We start from the raw sequence: 19,600 nt of genomic DNA, 5'->3' as shown, positions 1-19,600 counted from the left end.
AGAATGGAAGGCCCTCAAAAAAAAAAAAAAAGAGAATGTCCAGAAGACTTAAAGGTTTAATGTCTAACATCCATCCTTCAATATGCTCCAAAATGAAAATTTTAGACACAAAATATACATAAAACTTGTAATGACATCTCTGCTCAATATCATAGCATAGTACTTGAATACATCAAAACACTGAGCCCTGGCCGGTTGGCTCAGCGGTAGAGCGTCGGCTACCTAGCGTGCCGAGGACCAGGGTTCGATTCCCGGCTAGGGCACACAGGAGAAGCGCCCATTTGCTTCTCCACCCGCACCTTCCTCTCTGTCTCTCTCTTCCCCTCCCGCAGCCAAGGCTCCACTGGAGCAAAGATGGCCTCCGCCTCAGGCGCTAGAGTGGCTCTGGTTGCAACATGGCTACGCCCAGGATGGGCAGAGCATCGCCCCCTGGTGGGCAGAGCGTGCCCCATGGTGGGCGTGCCGGGTGGATCCTGGTCGGGCGCATGCGGGAGTCTGTCTGACTGTCTCTCCCTGTTTCCAGCTTCAGAAAAATGCAAAAAAAACCCCACAAAACACTGAGCACACAGAACACAGAATTTTTATTTGCTGGTGTTCATACTGTTCACATCATCCACTGAATAATTGTTTTCAATCATGCTTTCATCTTGACCTTTATATAAAACCTGTTGGGTTCCTTCTTCTTAATGCATCACAACTAAACTTTTCTGCAAACTATGTCATCTAAATGTACCATTTATTCCATTAAAGTAGTGCTCTCATTCTCTTTCCTGAATAATGATGCACAGGCCAGTTTGTACTCCTCTCCCATATAGCTAAAAGCTACCCATTCTTTATTGAATTTCCTTCTTTATCACTTAATATCCCATCATCAAATAAGGTCTGTCTCTTCTCAACTACTAAAGCAATACTTTGAACCACAACGTTTGGACTCAAATAATGTTGCATACTTTTTTCCCAATTATTTCCTTTCCTATCTCCTCTCTCCTCCTCACATAGACTCTAAAAAGGAGTAACTGCCTGACCTGTGGTGGCGCAGTGGATAAAGCGTTGACCTGGAACGCTGAGGTCGCCGGTTCGAAACCCTGGGCTTGCCCAGTCAAGGCACATATGGGGGTTGAAGCTTCCTGCTCCTCCCCTCCCTCTCTCCCCTCTTCTCTAAAATAAATAAATAAAATCTTTTAAAAAAAAATTAAAAAAATAAAAATAAAAAGGAGTAACTACTTCTCACGATTACTCTTATCTCTAAATTGGACCCCAAGAAAATTGCAGATATTATTAATGATAAATTATTTTAAATCTTTTTTTATTTATCATCAAATTATGTACAAATATTTACTGAATGTATTACTTATAGTATATTATTTTGAATGCCACCGAAATTATAATTATATAATATATATTAGATGATGATGTAATGTATAATATTATAAAGAGGAAAGCAAGCTAAAGGTGGATAAAAGAATACGCTTCCTCTTATTCCAGGATTGCCCAGACTCCATGAACTCCTCCCCAGGCGGATCCTCACTAAGAGCAGTTTGGCTGCAGATGGCTCACTGCAGGTGACATCTTTAGCTGTGCATTTTAATGCACAATGTATTTTGGTTAAAAACTAGACACTAGATTTCCACAGAACTGTGATAACATGCCCAACAATTTGGTGAAACAGTTTTATTTAAAACAGTCCATCCAGAAGTTGGATGAACATTTTCTCTCTGTAATGATGTGGATTACAATTTCTGCTGCATAATTCAGCAACCATTAGCAAACCTCATGAAGTGTAAACTAAACGAGACCTTTTTCCTTCATAAAGCATAATAATGTTGACCAAATGCTAGCAATAACATTTGTAAATCCTCACAATATAGGATCAAATGATAACATATTTTCATGTTTGTCAGTGAAGTCTAAAACACAAAAACCGACACTATCACCAAAGCACAATTTATAAAATAATTACAGTACACGAACATGAAAACATACTCTATTACAGTTACTAAAGAGCAAGATCCCAAATCAGTAACCTGAACTTACATGCATTATACATTAATACTTCTAAACAGCCTCTCACATGACAAATTCAAACTTTTATACCTCAACTGATTAACGCACACGTTTTGTAGTCTGTGATATATTTCTAATTAGGCAGTGTTTGTGCTATTATTTGAATAGCTTGTTGAACTGTTCTATTATTTCATTTAAAATGAAAAATAAATTATATTAGTATAATATAATTTATAAATAATAAATAAATAAATAAATAACTAAAGGTCTCAAATTTTGTGAACTCATTAAGTATACTGAAAGCTACGTCTTTAATTCAATTAGACACTCACTAGAATTAAGATAACCACTTGTATGTTGACTTGGAAAGGAAATAAATATATTTTTTAAAAAATATGTATGAGGCCCTGGGTGGGTAGTTACAGCATTGTCCTGATAAACCACGTGGGTGCAATCTCTGGTCAGAACACATAAATGAAGCAACCAATAAATGCATAGATAAGTGAAACAACAAATCAATAAATAAAATTTTTAAAATAAATATATACAGAGCAATGCTGAAAGGATATTAAAGCTTTTGTAAAAAGACAAAGTTTCATAAGAGATTTCAGCCTAAGACGCTTGCTTCCATTGTGACTGGAAGCCCCTTTTAACTTCTAGTTAATTCATATTTTATATAGCTGTATGTATGTATCTACATTTTCAAGAATGTATTTTAAGGAAAGTCTGATTTTAAAATTATACTTAATCAGCATTATATTATTTTTCTTTCTTTTTTTTTTTTTTTTTTTTGCAGGGATCCTAGCCACATTTTTATTATTGTTTATTTCCTTCTTACCAATTTTTAATCTTTCACTGGTAACATAAAAAACACAATAATCTACTCATTAAGACATTTCCCAACAAATATCTCACAGAAATTCTAATCACATGTTCACATAATGAAGCCTGCCTTTCATTTCTTTCATTTTACAAAAGTAGAAATCTTCTAAGAGTTGTTCTATGAATTCTGAAAATTCTGACTCTACTGCACAAATGATAAAAATGTCATATTTCTATCAATTATTTTTCAAGTAAATTCAAATATTTATTTATTTATTTAATTAATTAAGAGAGAGAAACAGGCAGACAGGAAGGGAAAGAGATGAGAAGCATCAACTGATAGTTGCAGCACTTCAGTTGATAATTGATTGCTTTCTCATACATGCCTTGACTGGGGGCTCTTCTGAGCCAGTGACCCCTCGCTCAAACTGACAACCTTGGGGCTCAAGCCAGTGACTATGATCCCACACTCAAGTTGGCAACACTGCGCTCAAGCTGGTGATCCTACACTCAAGCTGGATGAGCCCACACTCAAGCCAGTGACCTCAGGGTTTCAAACTCTGGTCCTCAGTGTCCCAGCTCAACGCTCTATCCACTTTACCACCACAGGTCAGACAAAAATATTTATTTCCGATAGAGAAAAATAAGGACAGAAAAGTGCTTTCCTGTTTCATATTCAGGAAAGGCCAGATCACCACGGTATGAACTTTATTATATTTACAAACCAGATTCCATCCTTATTTGCTAAATTACTAACTCTCCTTCTAAACACGGAATTTTACTCTTGACAATGAGCAGTCAAAGCTATCAACTTTGTCATCTGTTTTCTGTTTTTCAAAATCTAAGAGTGGCTGGTTCAGAGTAGGAGCACACAGTTTTCTTAAAGTACAAAAAATGAACTCAGTCATATACAATTCTGGTTTGAGCAAGACTGAATAACAAGGTATGAAATTAGTACTCTTGGACCTTGATTATTTTTGTGCTTAATTCAAAAAATAATTTCCTGCCAAGAAGGCTAATTTCTTTTTAACTTTAAAAATATGTAAGATTTACATATTCACAACACACACATACACACACTCTTTCTATAACCTAGAAATATAGGAAATGGTCTATTTAAAGAGAGTTTGGTCTCCTATAAAAAAAAAGATGCTAAAATGTGTGTCAGCAGACATGCTTCTTGAATGGGATCCATTGCAAAGTAATTCTATGAGCATGCAAGCCACTTAATCGCAGATTTATCACCTACAAATGCAGGTATCGACAACGGCAATATCCCTGCTTGCCTATTAGAAATTTTAAAGAGATTAATAATAATAAAATACATATTTATTAGTTTTCATTTCAAAGTACTTCCACTTACATTGCCAAATCTGATTTTTACTTTATAAATAGTCTCATACCATAATTAAGGACATTTATTTAGTCTCTTTACTTATCTTTAAAATGTGGGTACTGCCACCCTGGCTGGTTAGCTTCGTTGGTTAGAGATGCCAAGGTTTAGCGTTCCATCCCCGGCCGGGATACATGTGGAAGGAACCACTGACTACAAAACTAGGTGGAACAGAAATGCTTCCTTCTCCCTCTCTCTTTCTCTTTCTCTCTCTCTCTCTCTCTCTCTCTCTCTCTCTCCCCCTCTCCCCCACACTTCCTCTGTCTCTCTAAAATCAATCCATAAATAAAATATGGATACCACCTTATTAAAAGAGCACTAAACAACAAAATGTTTAAAAAGTGCCTAGTGTGCAGACTGAAATGACTAGTGTTCAATATCTCTTCTTCCTGTGACTCAAGACCATTCTGCTTTTTTACCGAAGTGAGAAAAAGTCAAGAAATATACTGAAGTTATTTCTTTCTTATCAAAGGTCCCTCGAACTACTTTTAAGTAAATTCATAGTGTTAGATAAGACAAGGGTCTCAGCATCTGGGCAGTTCCTACTAAATGCTATTCTTGCTAAATGTTAAAATGTATATAAGAATTTTGCAGATGTAGCTGTAAACAGGATAAGTTTAATAGGAATCCAGCTTGATTACTTGCAGCTCACTAAAAAAAATTAAAAAGAGGAAATCAACATGTAATTAACCATATATATATATATATATATATATATATATATATATATATATATATGGCTAAGCCTCCTGTGGAGGAGGAAGCAAAACTTTGGGTGTGAAAGCCCATCTCCTGTACTTGCTGCAAGTAAATAAAACTACCTGCGACAACCACATCGTATTAATAGAACACCTCAACCCACAGATCCTTAGAGTTTGGTAACAATAGAAGTATCAGAAGTGTACACATATGAGCAGCAGAGATAGGACTACAGATTTTTGATGCCTTATTAATGCATGTGATATAGGTATTACTTTAATAATTATAAACTTTGAATATTTACATGTCTTTAATGTAATACATTTGAAATATTTGTAAGTATTAGCCCATTTTAACTAAGCTAATTAAGGTACAGGATAGGGGAGAGTGTTATGTATGTGTGTGTTTTCTCAAGGGATGTAAACAATAAGAAAGTTAACCCATCATTGTATTAAGTTTACTGATCCAATAAATGATTTTAAGTGTGGGTATCTGCTTTCACAGCAAAACATCTGTTCTTACTAAGCTATACAGATCATCACACCAGTTGCAACAATACATATGTAACAACAGGCTTAATAGATATAAAAGCTGAATATGCAGAAAGACACCTGAAACATCTAGTTATTGAAAACATGAAAGTGAGAAAAGGCTTTGGTTGTAATGATTAAACTTACAAGTAAAGCATGAGGAATATATAGTCACTTTATATAGAAAACATCCAAATCACGAAAAATGCTGCAAATTGGACCTCATTTAAAATGAGAGCAGCCTGACCAGGCGGTGGCACAGTGAATAGAGTGTCAGACTGGGATGTGGAGGATCCAGGTTCGAGACCCTGAGGTTGCCAGCTTGAGCATGGGCTCATCTGGTTTGAGCAAAGCTCACCAGCTTGGACCCAAGGTCGCTGGCTCGAGAAAGGGGTTACTCGGTCTGCTGTAGCCCCATGGTCAAGGCACATATGAGAAAGCAATCGATGAACAACTAAGGTGTCGCAAGGAAAAACTAATGATTGATGCTTCTCATGTCTTTCCGTTCCTGTCTGTCTGTCCCTATCTATCCTTCTCTCTGACTCTCTGTCTTTGTATAAAAAAAATAAATAAATAAATAAATAAATAAAAATAAAATAAAATGAGAGCAAACAAATATGGTGCTTGTAAACATATTTTAGTAATACTGATGTTTTTTAAAAATTTTATCAAGTATTTCTATTCCTTTAAATTCATTTTCAAAACTATTTTAAATGAAGATAAATTAATTTTGCTATAGTCCGGGTATTCTTTTAAATACTAGAAATGAAAACAGAGATTATTAGAAAATACCAAATAAAACAATATATTTTACCTTCTAATAACCTTATGTTTAGAATTAAGGGACTTTCTCTTTATTAGTTTCATATAAAAAAAGTGATAAAGTACACAGAGCTGTGACAAGCAAAGAATGCATTTTAAAAACTAACCAAACTTGCATCACAGGTATATGGCATTTCAAATCATCACTGCTATTTAGAACCAAAATTTCTTGACATTTCACCAAGTAGAATGCCGAAGGCAGAGGATGTAAAGCATTCAGAATCAAGACAACGGCGTAGGGATTGCAGGAGGGGCCAGGGTAGTGGGAGGTGGAGGAGGGTAGAGATGGAAGAGGTGATGATGGAGGGGGACCTGGCCGGGGTGCTGAGCACACAGTGAATAGACAGATGATGTGTTGTCGAACTGTGTACCTGAAACCCATATAATCTTGTTAACCAATGTCACCCCAATAAATTCAATAAAAAATTTTTATATAGTAATGAAATTTTAAAAAGGTATCTAAATCCTTTATCCATCCCTTCACATTATTTAGTCTTTTAAATCAATCATCTGATGAATGAGAATTTTTAAAAATTACTCATGTTAATTTTAACACTAATTTACAAGGTAAAAAAGTAGTACAAAAAGTTTTATTAAAAGTAAAACCTCTTTTTCTACCACCAAGCCTTACTCTCCAGAATGATCAGTGTTAACTTTTGCTTTGAATATTTCTTGTGGTTGCCATTATAACATCAAATAATAAGCTTTAATTCAAATTTAAAATATTATCTATTTTTACCTTACTGTAAGAGCCACATTTTATCAACAACTTTATATCACCTATTTTAGAATTGTCTTAATCAATATCCAAGAAATCATGTTTGATGTACAGTAGGCCCTCAAATAACAGTTGTTTCATTCAACATCTTTTCATTACAATGTTAATGAGATGCTGAAGAAACTTGACTCTTGTTTATAACAATTAGCTTATGGTAAAACTGGTTCTGGTTTCCTCATATGTCATTTCACCACAGTTCTAAGAATGTATCAATATGTTTCCTTATATGTCATTTCACCACAGTTCCAAGAACATATTAATATGTTAGATGAGGACTGACCGCATTATATATTTTAATACAAAATAAAATAATGTATAACTTTTTGAGTTTGGTTTGTGTACTCTACTACCATCTTACTTTCCACCACTGATATGCAATCATATTCTGGAAAACACTGATTCAATGTCATTCTAGTTTTCTTCATTTTTGAGGTATAGTCAACTATTCCATCCCATTTGTTTTTCTTTTATTACCCACTATAATAGAGGAACTCCTATAGTGATTGTGATATAAATACACACACACACCTACACATATATAAAGATTTAAACATGTACACATGTATGTAGAGAGATCTTTAGCTAGCTAGATACACAGATAAACAGAATAGTAATGACTGTTATGCAGTCTTTCATGTGTGAAAAAATTCTTAAGGTGCCTTTACACTCTCTCTTAATATCTTACCTAGATATAGAATTTATCTTATCAGCATCTCTAGAAATTTCAAGAAAGTGCCACCTATCTGCCTTCTGTGTGGGAAATGAGTATTATAAGCTACCTGATTTCTCACTTTTTGTGGACAAAATTGCTTTTTTCTATGAAGTCTTCATGTTTTCTCCTTATCCTTGGGATCTGATATTTCACCAGGACATATCTATCAGTCATGTTATTGATCTTTCTTGGCCAATGGTGGAGCTGTACAATCTGAAGACTTCAATCTTGCTTTAGCTCAGAATAATGTTCTAGAGCTTGCCTCCATAGTCTTGATTCTGGAACTCCTATTAGAGCTCTAAATATATTCTCCAAAATTTATAATATGTCTCTTAGTGCCACAGAGCTCCCCGATTCCTAAGGGAAACCCAGAGTTGTAGATAACAACCTTCCATAAATGTCTGCAACTCCATATGCAGGCATCCAGAAAGAGCTACCACCCTGGGGATAAATGCTATCCCCAGCATCCACGTCAATAAAGGAAGTAGTAATGGGAAGTAGCTAAAGCATAGAAAAAGCAGTTAATAATATGGTGGTAACTACGTGTGATGCCAGTGGGGCACTGGAAATATCGAGGGGAACACTATGTAAAGTATGTGTCTAACCACTAGACTGTATACCCCAAAACAGTACATAATAAAAAAAAACATAATAAAAATACATTTTTAAAAGTAAGTAAAGAAAGGAGTAAAGAGGGGAATTTCAGAAGTCTACATATTCCTGGGTACATTCTACCTTTTCCTTCCTTCCTAATCCCCCGTTTCTCCTCAAATTCCCAGGTTCAGTTGGAATTATACACACATAAAGTTAGACCATTAGTCAACACTAGAAATTTAGATTTCCAAGTCATCCATCAACTCCCAAACTCTAATCCACCAATGGGATGGGGGGAACCCTGCCACTTCATCCCACCCATCCCTTAGTCTATGCCATAACCTTCTCCGAATTCATTTCTCTCCATAACATATATTACCATCTGTCACAATAGATATTTTATTGACACTCTTACTAAAATATAATTTCCATGAGGGAAGATTTTTTGGTCTGTTTTGTTCATACCTATATTCCCAGAGTCTAGAACTGTGCCTGAAACATAGTGGGTGCTTAGTAATTTTTTCCTTTATACAGTATTGAAATTATTGGGATGACATTGATTAACAGAATTATACAGGTATCAGATGCACACTTCCACAACACGTCACCTGTACACTGTAATGTGTGTTCATTGCTGCATGTCAAGTCTCCTTCCACCATCATTTGTCCCCTGCGCCCTCCCCACCTTTCCCTAACCCTCCCCCTGCAGTCACCACACTGTTGTCTACATCCATGAGTTTTTCCACCCTTTTTTCTTTTTTGCTCAATCCCTCCACCTTCCAACAACAACAGTGATCATTAGGATGTGGAGAAAAGGGAACCCTCATATACTGTTGGTAGGAATACAGACTGGTACAGTCACTGTGAAAAACAGTATGGAGTTACATCAAATAATTAAAAATGAAACTGCCTATGAGTCAGCAATTCCACTTCTGGGAATACATCCAAAGAAACCTGAAACACTAATTCAAAATAATATATGCACCTCTATGTACACTGCAGCATTATTTACAGTAGCCAAGATTTGGAAGCAGCCCAAGTGCCCATCAGTAGATGAGTGGATAAAAAAAGCTGTGGTACATTTACACAATGGAATACTACTTGGCCATAAAAAAGAAAGAAATCTTACCTTTTGTGATAGCATAGAAGGATCTGGAGAGTTATTATGCTAAGTAAAATAAGTTGAATAATTTTTTAATGGAAAATTCTGGGTCTTTCTTTTCCAGACTGTCAACTGGGCCCACTTTAACCCTCAATCAGCCCACTGAAATGTGAATAGCCTTTTAAATATTTCTCAGGAATAATAATAATTTCTATACAGATTTTTTGGGGTTTTTTGTTTGTTTGTTGTATTTTTCTGGAGTGAGAAGCGCAGAGGCAGAGAGACAGACTCCCGTATGTGCCTGAACAGGATCCACCCGGCATGCCCACTAGGGGGCGATGCTCTGCCTATCTGGGGCTGTTGCTCCATTGCAACCAGAGCCATTCTAGCACCTGAGGCGGAGGCCATGGAGCCATCCTCAGTGCCCTGGCCAACTTTGCTCCCATGGAGCCTTGGCTGTGGGAAGGGAAGAAAGAGAAAGAGAAAGGAGAGGGGAAGGGTGGAGAAGCAGATGGGCACTTCTCCTGTGTGCCCAGGCTGGGAATTGAACCTGGGACTTCCACACACTGAGCCAGGGGCTATTAAGTTTTTATGTTTCCTAAATGAACTCTATGACATCGGATGTTTCTTCTTTTGTTTCATTTTTCACTAGTTCACCTGTTTCCTGCATGTGGTATTATTGTTAAAAAGTCAAGTTAATCTCTTCAAATCATTCAATTATAGTGAATGTCTCTACTATTTAGTAGAGGTAATCCACAGCAGTTTTTCTGTATTTGTGGACAGGTCTGCTTTGCTATTAGTCCCCTCCTTTGAATAAGAAGAGAAGGAATGGAAGAAGGTCAAAGTTCAGGTAAAAACAACTTTACTATGATGCTTAGTGCATTTGACTCATGGTTGAGTAGTGTCTTATTTGATTTCTCCTTTACATCATTTTGTTATGGAAGAAAAAAAATTACTTCTTCTAATCTTCTTTTGAATGTGGGCTGGTTTTAGCATGCGTGTCCTTCCTCACACAGCTCATCAATTAATTTGGAGAATTCCCTGGCTTCAGCCTTAGGGGAAAACATAAGGCCACTCTACCCTCATCTTCCCTCTGGAGATTAGGAAACAGTCCACCTGTCCATATTTTCCTATTGTAGTTCTCACTACCCACAACTCACAACTGTGTTCTATTTGTGTTGATCTCAAGCTTAGAGATTCATTAAGGTTTCCCTCAGAAAACCAACTGTACAGTGGTGTCCTTAGTAATTTGTCACATTCTTCTCATTTTTGTTTTTTCTATCCTCTAAGAATTCTTCAGCATGTCAACTTATGCTATTGGTGGTCTTTCTCATTTTCTGGAACTACAACATTTTAAATCTTTTAAAAAGTGAGACCTATGGAGAGACGAGATGAATATAGGTGTGCTCAGTTCTGCTTTTCAAGAGTAACTGTCTTGTGATCTTTGCTTAGAATTGAGGGTGATAAAGACTTTTGTGCTAAAAGAGCAAGTAACTAAAAAGAGACTTTCCACTTTTCTAAAAATTATTCAAACTACTCCACCATAAGAAACATCTCACTGGCTTTCTTTCTCCACATTCCAGCCTCCTCGCACTTCACAAAGTTCTTGTCTTCTCTCACCAGCTCTTCTTAACAGACTTCCGCCCACCTCTCAGTTTCTCTTACTAGAAATGAAAGAAGCAGCAGACCTATCAACCTAAGAGGCAGCAAGTTAAAGCCCCTGACCACCTTAGGAATTTTAGTCATTTTTTTTGTTTTGTTCTTTAAGAAATGGACAGAATTTATATGCAAGTCTAGGTGTGTTTGTTTTTTGAGTTAAGCTGCTAAAATATGTTCATGTTTTTGTGTAATAAAAAATTTGGGTTCATCAAAAAGATATTAATATATGGGCCAAAAAAATAAAAAATAATATGACAAAAAATCCTTTCATCACTAACAGATGGGCACTTCAACATTCTAAAAAATGACAACTCATTTTATATATTACAAAATTTCATAAGAGCCAGGAGAATTATCAGACCTTAAGTACAAGTCTCTAAATCTGTCCCTAAGTCTACTATGCTCCAGGTTACGCATCAAAAGATATAAATCAACAATAACAAAACAACAAAAAAATGCTTTTGTTACTAATTAGAAAGCAAATACTCTGCTTCTGTGTCAGAAAGCAAGCCCAAAAAGAGAGACTGTATTGTTGAGATTTATTCCATTAATGGGCTGCCAAGAAGAGATATACCTATAAACTCCTCTCAGCTTCAAAAGTCTAGGCTTGGAATCAGTGGATTCTTAAGGTTTATTTGGAAAAGCACACATCTTAACAGCTACTATAGAGGACAGTTAATTTAAATACTGTCCTCCTCACACAGATATTGGGATGTCTAAGGCGCGGGTGTACATGTGTGTGTGTGTGCGCGCGCGTGTGTGTGTGTGTGTGTGTGTGTGTGTGTGTGTGTATCTGAAAGGGGTTGGAGAGAACTGGCAAATTTAGTTAAGGAAGTAAAATTCTCCTTCCCTAAAACACTTTCCTGAGTGTTTTTACTTTTCTAGTCCTACATCCCCAGACCTGGTAATGCTTTAAGAGCCAGGATTTCATAAGTAAATACAGTCATAATTCTGATCTGTTAGTAACAAAAGATATCAGAGAAATTCTCTTAGTATTCTCAAGGAATGATATAAAAGACTAGTATTCTATTTTACCCATTAAATCTCTATATTGTTATTTTAGCACAAAAATAACAATATGGAGAGTTACTGCATTTCTTTTTTTTTTTTTTTTTTTTGCATTTTTTCTGAAGCTGGAAACAGGGAGAGACAGTTAGACAGACTCCCGCATGCGCCCGACCGGGATCCACCCGGCACGTCCACCAGGGGCGACGCTCTGCCCACCAGGGGGCGATGCTCTGCCCCTCCGGGGCGTCGCCATATTGCAACCAGAGCCACTCTAGCGCCTGGGGCAGAGGCCACAGAGCCATCCCCAGCACCCGGGCCATCTTTGCTCCAATGGAGCCTTGGCTGTGGGAGGGGAAGAGAGAGACAGAGAGGAAGGCGCGGCGGAGGGGTGGAGAAGCAAATGGGCGCTTCTCCTGTGTGCCCTGGCCGGGAATCGAACCCAGGTCCTCCGCACGCTAGGCCGACGCTCTACCGCTGAGCCATCCGGCCAGGGCGAGAGTTACTGCATTTCAACATTAAACTTTCCTTTTTAAGTGAGAGGAAGGGAGATAGACTTCTACATAAACCCTGACCAGGATCCACCCAGCAAGCCCCATCTGGGACCAATGCTCAAATCAACTGAGCTATCCTCAGTGCCTGAGGCCGACACTCGAACCAATCAAGCCACTAGCTGCAGGAGGGAAAGAGGAGCAAATGGTCACTTTACATGCGTGCCTTAACTGGGAGTTGAACCTGGGATGTCCGCATACAGAGCCAACACTCTATCCACTGAGCCACTGGCCAGGGCCAACATCAAACTTGGAAATAATAAATTTATATAAATTAATGTGCTAAGAAAGGTTTAGCCAGTTTCCCTGTCCCACATGGAAAAGCTGTTCACTCAACTTGACTATTCAGGACAATTTGACTAAGATTGTGTGGTTTTGTTTGGAAAATGCAGAGAGGATAACTTTCTCATGACATATATGATATGGTGATTTTTCCCAAAATTGCATGTATCTTATCTCTTAAAACAGAAGTTCTAAGTCTCTAGCCAGAGCTCAAACTCTCTAACTCTGACCTACTGCTAATTCAGGAGTTTGAAGAACTGGCCATTTGGTGAATAGGATTAGGGAAGACACTCCTGGAGTTCAGAATTAGAACTTGGATTGCATTTTTCTTTATGTATAAAAAAGTAAAAGTTAAAATGACATGTTACCAATTACATTATAGACCAAATAGCTTCTGATTTCAATCTCAGCACCCAACAATTAATGATGTTGTATATATGTAGAAAACAAATTGAGAGTAAACTTTAAAAGTCAAATCTGTTTCAAATAGGATAGCCATGTTGCATTATATTACAACTTTAAAAGAAATTTATATATATTTAAAAATACCTCTTCATATAACAGTTAGTTAATCCTCCTAACAACCCAATGTGTCTGGAAGAGAACATATTATTTTTCAAATGTCATTGTCACAAAGTATAAGTGACTCGCCCAAGCTCATCTCATCAATATGGGGATGTTTCCTTTACTGCATGTGAGGCCGCCACCTGCCCCCACATTCCCAACTCCTTTCATGTGTGTCTAAATTTTTATTATTTTTCAGTCCCCACTCAAACTTTTCTGTTCTTAAGAAGATGGTAGCAATACTCCCTGCTAACAGTGACAGTTCCTTCCTTTGACCTCACAGCACTTTATCTTCTTACCGTGACCACATGGATTTGGAATCAGAAAAATTGGTTTGGGTTCTGTTTGGCTATTTACTATCAGGGTGATCCTGAAAGTAAACTAACCACAGTCATCACTTGAACACCAGTTTGCTCATTAGTATAACAGAGAAAACAGAACATATGCTCACAGAATTTTTGGAAATTTAATTTTGATAAAACAAATAGGGAAGAACTATGTGAACTATAATGCCCTATACAAAGTTACTTGTAACAAACACACCCACATACACATGTTTTTTTTTTCTGGTATTCAACTTTTATTTTCCCCATTTTCTGGATGAAGGAAAACTCTATATCTAACAAATACTTGAATTTGTCATAGAACTCATTTGTGCCTCACAATTAGGTATTTGATCCAATTTCTAAAATCAATGAAGGATTTAGGGAATGACCACATTACGCAAGGTAAGTTTCTTTTTTTTTTTTTTTTTTTTTTTTTTGTATTTTTTCTGAAGTTGGAAATAGGGAGGCAGTCAGACAGACTCCCGCAAGCACCAGACCAGGATCCACCCAGCATGCCCACCAGGGGGCAATGCTCTACCCATCTGGGGCGTCGCTCCGCTGCAACCAGAGGCATTCTAGCGCCTGAGGCAGAGGCCACAGAGCCATCCTCAGCGCCCAGGCGAACTTTGCTCCAATGGAGCCTTGGCTGCGGGAGGGGAAGAGAGAGACAGAGAGGAAGGAGAGGGGGAGGGGAGGAGAAGCAGATGGGCACCTCTCCTGTGTGCCCTGGCCGGGAATCGAACTCGGGACCCCTGCACGCCAGGCTGACGCTCTACCACTGAGCCAACCAGCCAGGGCCAAGGTAAGTTTCTTAAAGAAGAATGCTCGTCACTACCTGCTAAATATGGAAGGTCAAATAAAACCTGACTTCAACTTCCCTCCTGTTTCTTCTTTGCGGCCACATCAGTCAACTCCATTTATCCCTTATTCCATAAATACTTCCTACATTAGTCTGGCACTACATGTCAAATCAATTTATGTCCTTTCTCGTCCATTATCCAGTGAAACAATATCTCGCCTTGCATCCCTAGCTCAAAAGCCATTTTCTTCATGAAGCTATCCTTAATCTCACCCACCGGAAATGACACCTCCTACTCTTAAGTCCACATTATTTGTTCATACCTGTCACAGCCATTATCGTTTAACTGCTTATTTACTACATTCTCCTTGTACACATAGTATCTAACCTGGTGTATTCTGATCAGGTTAAGATCAGAACTATGTTTTAGTCATTTTTATATCCCATAAAACATGTAGTATAATGTTGTCCATATGGGATGTACTCAAATTATATACAGTACTATGTGGCTTGAATGCTACATGTTTCTGCCTTACAAATTGCCATAAAAATATAAAATAAAATATTTTTACAAAATGATAATGTACTATTTGAAGTCATTATTATTGGATAGTCCTATTAAATTAGTATATTATGGGCAGAAACATACTTTTACCAGTGTTTAAAAAGCTACAAATAGAACAAACATACTGACAGTTGTCAGAGGGGACAGAGGTGAGGAGCTGGGTAGACAAGGTGAAGGAATTATGCAAAGGAAAAAAGAGACACTGACACCAGAGTGCGGATTGCAGGAGGAAATGGGGGTGGGCAATGGTGATGGGGGAGACGTGACCTGGGGTGGGGAACACAGTGCACTAGACAGGTGAGGGACTCGGGGTGGGGAACACAGTGCACCAGACAGGTGATGGACTCGGGTGGGGAACACAGTGCACCAGACAGTGATGGACTCGGGGTGGGGAACACAGTGCACCAGACAGGTGATGGACTCGGGTGGGGAACACAGTGCACCAGACAGTGATGGACTCGGGGTGGGGAACACAGTGCACCAGACAGTGATGGACTCGGAGTGGGGAACACAGTGCACCAGACAGGTGATGGACTCGGGGTGGGGAACACAGTGCACCAGACAGTGATGGACTCGGGATGGGGAACACAGTGCACCAGACAGGTGATGGACTCAGGGTGGGGAACACAGTGCACCAGACAGTGATGGACTCGGGGTGGGGAACACAGTGCACCAGACAGTGATGGACTCGGAGTGGGGAACACAGTGCACCAGACAGGTGATGGACTCGGGGTGGGGAACACAGTGCACCAGACAGTGATGGACTCAGGGTGGGGAACACAGTGCACCAGACAGGTGATGGACTCAGGGTGGGGAACACAGTGCACCAGACAGTGATGGACTCGGGGTGGGGAACACAGTGCACTAGCCAAGTGATGTACTGCAGAACTGTGCACCTGAATCCTGTGTAATCCTATTAACCAATGTCACCCCAGTAAATTCAATAAAAAATTAAAAAAAAATAAAAATCTAAAAATACATGAACAAACTACAACCTGATTTCCTCCATAACTTGAAAGCCACATGTTCTTATTAATTACAATTTGATTATTAATGAATTACTTATTTTTAAAACTAAGGTACTTAACATGACATTTGGTAAAATGAGATATGACCCCAGTTAAGAGTATCATAATTTTGATAGGTAGGAACATGAATTTTAAATTAAGGAAATACCATTGTATACTAAGTAATAAATAGTGTGGCTCTTACAGAGTGCAATCAGTAAACACTCAGCATCTTTCAATCAATTCATATTTGCTTTATATGCTAAATGTATCAGAAACTGGCAATATTTTAGGCTAATTATTGAAGAAAAGGTTTTAAAAGTTTCTAACTTACAATTGGCAAAAAAGGAAAAAAAGAAGAAGGAGGGAAAGAAAGAAATAACCAGAGAAAAACAATGTCATCCTATCATATCAGCAATAAACAAAGTAAGAAACCTTCACAGAAGATGTTACTACACTTTCAGAGCATGGACACAGTGAATAAATGGACTCACCTCAGTTATATGAGGATTGGGATTAAAGCCACAGAGGCTACACACAGTGGTTTTGCATCCGGTGCATGTGTTAAAATTGGCCTTTTCTGGAACATGCAACAGAAGTTCAGTGGTATTGCAAAGAGGACAGATGATTGTAGGAAGGCCTTGTTCTGGAATCTGGGCTGCAGATGGAGAAGTTGGCAGCTGCAGGGGTTGCCCAGCTCCTGTTTGGCTTACAGGCTTTGTAGATTGCTGAGCTGAGGGCTTTGCTGGGCCAGGCTGTTGAGCTGGGGGCTTTGCTGGGCCAGGCTGTTCAGCTGAGGGCTTTGCTGGGCCAGGCTGTTGAGCTGGGGGCTTTGCTGGGCCAGGCTGTTGAGCTGGGGGCTTTGCTGGGCCAGGCTGTTGAGCTGGGGGCTTTGCTGGGCCAGGCTGTTGAGCTGGGGGCTTTGCTGGGCCAGGCTGTTGAGCTGGGGGCTTTGCTGGGCCAGGCTGTTGAGCTGGGGGTTTTGCTGGGCCAGGCTGTTGAGCTGGGGGCTTTGCTGGGCCAGGCTGTTCAACTGGGGGCTTTTCTGGGCCAGGCTGTTCAACTGAGGGTTTCACTGGGCCAGGCTGTTGAGCTGGGGGCTTTGCTGGGCCAGGCTGTTGAGCTGGGGGTTTTGCTGGGCCAGGTTGTTGAACTGGGGCCTTTTCTGGGCCAGGCTGTTCAGCTGAGGGTTTCACTGGGCCAGGCTGTTGAGCTGGGGGCTTTGCTGGGCCAGGCTGTTGAGCTGGGGGTTTTGCTGGGCCAGGTTGTTGAACTGGGGCCTTTGCTGGGCCAGGCTGTTCAGCTGAGGATTTCACTGGGCCAGGCTGTTGAGTAGGAGTCTTTCCTGGCCCAGACTGCTGAGTCAGAGACTTCACTGGCCCAACCTGCTGAGCTGGAGTCTTTGTCGACCCAGTTGGCTGAGCTGGAGAGTGTGGCCCAGGTTGGTGAGCGGGGGACTTCGGTGTCCCCAAGTGCTGGGCTGAGGGTTTTGCTGGCCCTGGAGGCTGAGCTGGAGACTTTGGCCCAGGCTGCTGAGCTGCAGGCTTCGTTGTCCCTGGTGGCTGGGCTGGGGGTTTTGCTGTCGGCTGCGGCTGCTGAGCTGAGGGCTTTGCTGCCCCTGGCTGTTGGGCGAGGGCCTTCGCTGGCCCCGGCTGCTGAGCTGAGGGTTTTGCAGGTCCAAGCTGTGGCGTGGAAGATTTTTCAGGTTCAGGCTGCTGGGCTGGTAGTTTTCCAGGACTCGCCTGCTGAGTTGGTGGTTTGGATGGGCTTTTCAGTAAGGGTCTGACTGATTCTCCCTTCACTGCGTCTGACTGTTTAGTCTGAGGCCTAGTTGCATCTTTTTGAAGTGGCGATTTAGTTTGGTCGGTCTGAGGAGCCTGGGTAAGCCCTGGAATTGGTTTTCCAGTCCCTAGAGGTTGTGATTTCATTTTCTCTGGTTGCTGAGAAGACACTGATTTGGGAGAGCCCTCCTGCTGAGGTGGGATCCTCACAGGCCCTAGCTGCTTAGGAACTGACTTGGGTGACTGCTGCTGTGACAGAGGCTTTGTGATTCCTTCAGACTTTCCTTGTTCCTTCTGAGCTACTTTTTGTTTCTTGGCAGTTTCTTCCTGGGATCCATCAGAGTCTGATACTAAATCAAAAGGATTAAATTTATTTACAACAGAGGAGACAGCACTTAACGGGTTGACCTCTGAGAGGAAACCAGGCATCATACTAGACTTGTGCTCTTCCTTAAAATCAGTTCTGGACTTTGATTCTTTCAAACTAATAGTGGAAGGACTCCTCCCAGGCAATTTCTGCTCTGACCTCAAAGTATCTGTAGTTCTGCTTTTACTGAGACCAGCCTGAGCGGGACGACCGGGATCCGGCGGTTTTCCTGGTGGCTTTGGAGGGTGACTACTATCCAACTCTTGTTTCCTAGAAGAGTGAAACAAAAAGAAGTGAAAATGATCAAAGTCATCACAACTGAAAATAATATAAAAAAAGTTATACTTTCCTAAATCTTCAAAATTATAAATTTATAACCACAACTAGAATCCATTCTTGTAACACCCTATAAGTGATCATAAAACTTTTAATGCCTTTATTACCGGTACTTTCTTTATAGGTCCAGGGTAAAGATTTTCAACAAGGCAAAGGGGAAAAAACAATGCTTGCTATTATGGGTGAAAAATTGCAGTATCTAGGTAGAAAGTATTTATAATAAAAATAATTTACACTTAATAGAATCTGGCCATACTTAAAACCTAACTAAATATATTATATATATTAACTCAATAAGTCAATGCACCACTATATTCCAGTACATTCACATTCACACTGTGTATCCTTTTTCATCAAAAGTTATGCTTGCCTGACCAGGCAGTGGCACAGTGGATAGAGCGGTGGACTGGAATGCCGAGAACCCAGGTTCGAGACCCTGAGGTCACCAGCTAGAGCACAGACACATCTGGTTTGAGCGAATCTCACCAGCTTGGATCCAAGGTCACTGGCTCAAGCAAGGGGTTACTTGGTCTGCTGAAGACCCGCGGTCAAGGCACATATGAGAAAGCAATCAATGAACAACTAAGGTGTCGCAATGTACAATGAAAAACTAATGATTGATGCTTCTCATCTCTCTGTTCCTGTCTGTCTGTCCCTGTCTATCCTTCTCTCTAACTCTCTCTCTGTTTCTATAAAAAATAATAATAATAAGTTATGCTCAAAGAAAGTTAGTCTCCAAAATACAGACAACACTAAGAAGTAAAAATATTCATTTTTAAAATATGGGCGATCACCACAACTGTTCTTTGTTGTAGTGTTTTTACTTGATTTGGACAATTTATATTAGTTACATAAAGCACACAATGTCACATTGGCAGTTTCTAGTAAAGAAGGTTACACTT

The 19,600-nt window shown here is 39.6% G+C and overlaps 1 protein-coding gene across 1 annotated transcript in view; it reads right to left on the bottom strand.

Annotated features, from left to right (window-relative positions):
* The window catches only part of PCLO (piccolo presynaptic cytomatrix protein), a 479,118-nt gene that overhangs the window by 452,612 nt on the left and 6,906 nt on the right, over positions 1-19,600 (bottom strand). The window contains exon 2 of the mRNA XM_066239334.1: positions 16,709-18,632. Coding sequence (XP_066095431.1) covers positions 16,709-18,632 — 1,924 coding nt within the window. The remainder of the gene's footprint in view (positions 1-16,708; positions 18,633-19,600) is intronic.

Source organism: Saccopteryx bilineata, chromosome 7 (assembly GCF_036850765.1).
Source record: "Saccopteryx bilineata isolate mSacBil1 chromosome 7, mSacBil1_pri_phased_curated, whole genome shotgun sequence".
Taxonomy (NCBI): domain Eukaryota; kingdom Metazoa; phylum Chordata; class Mammalia; order Chiroptera; family Emballonuridae; genus Saccopteryx; species Saccopteryx bilineata.
This window is presented reverse-complemented; position numbering and strand designations above follow the sequence as displayed.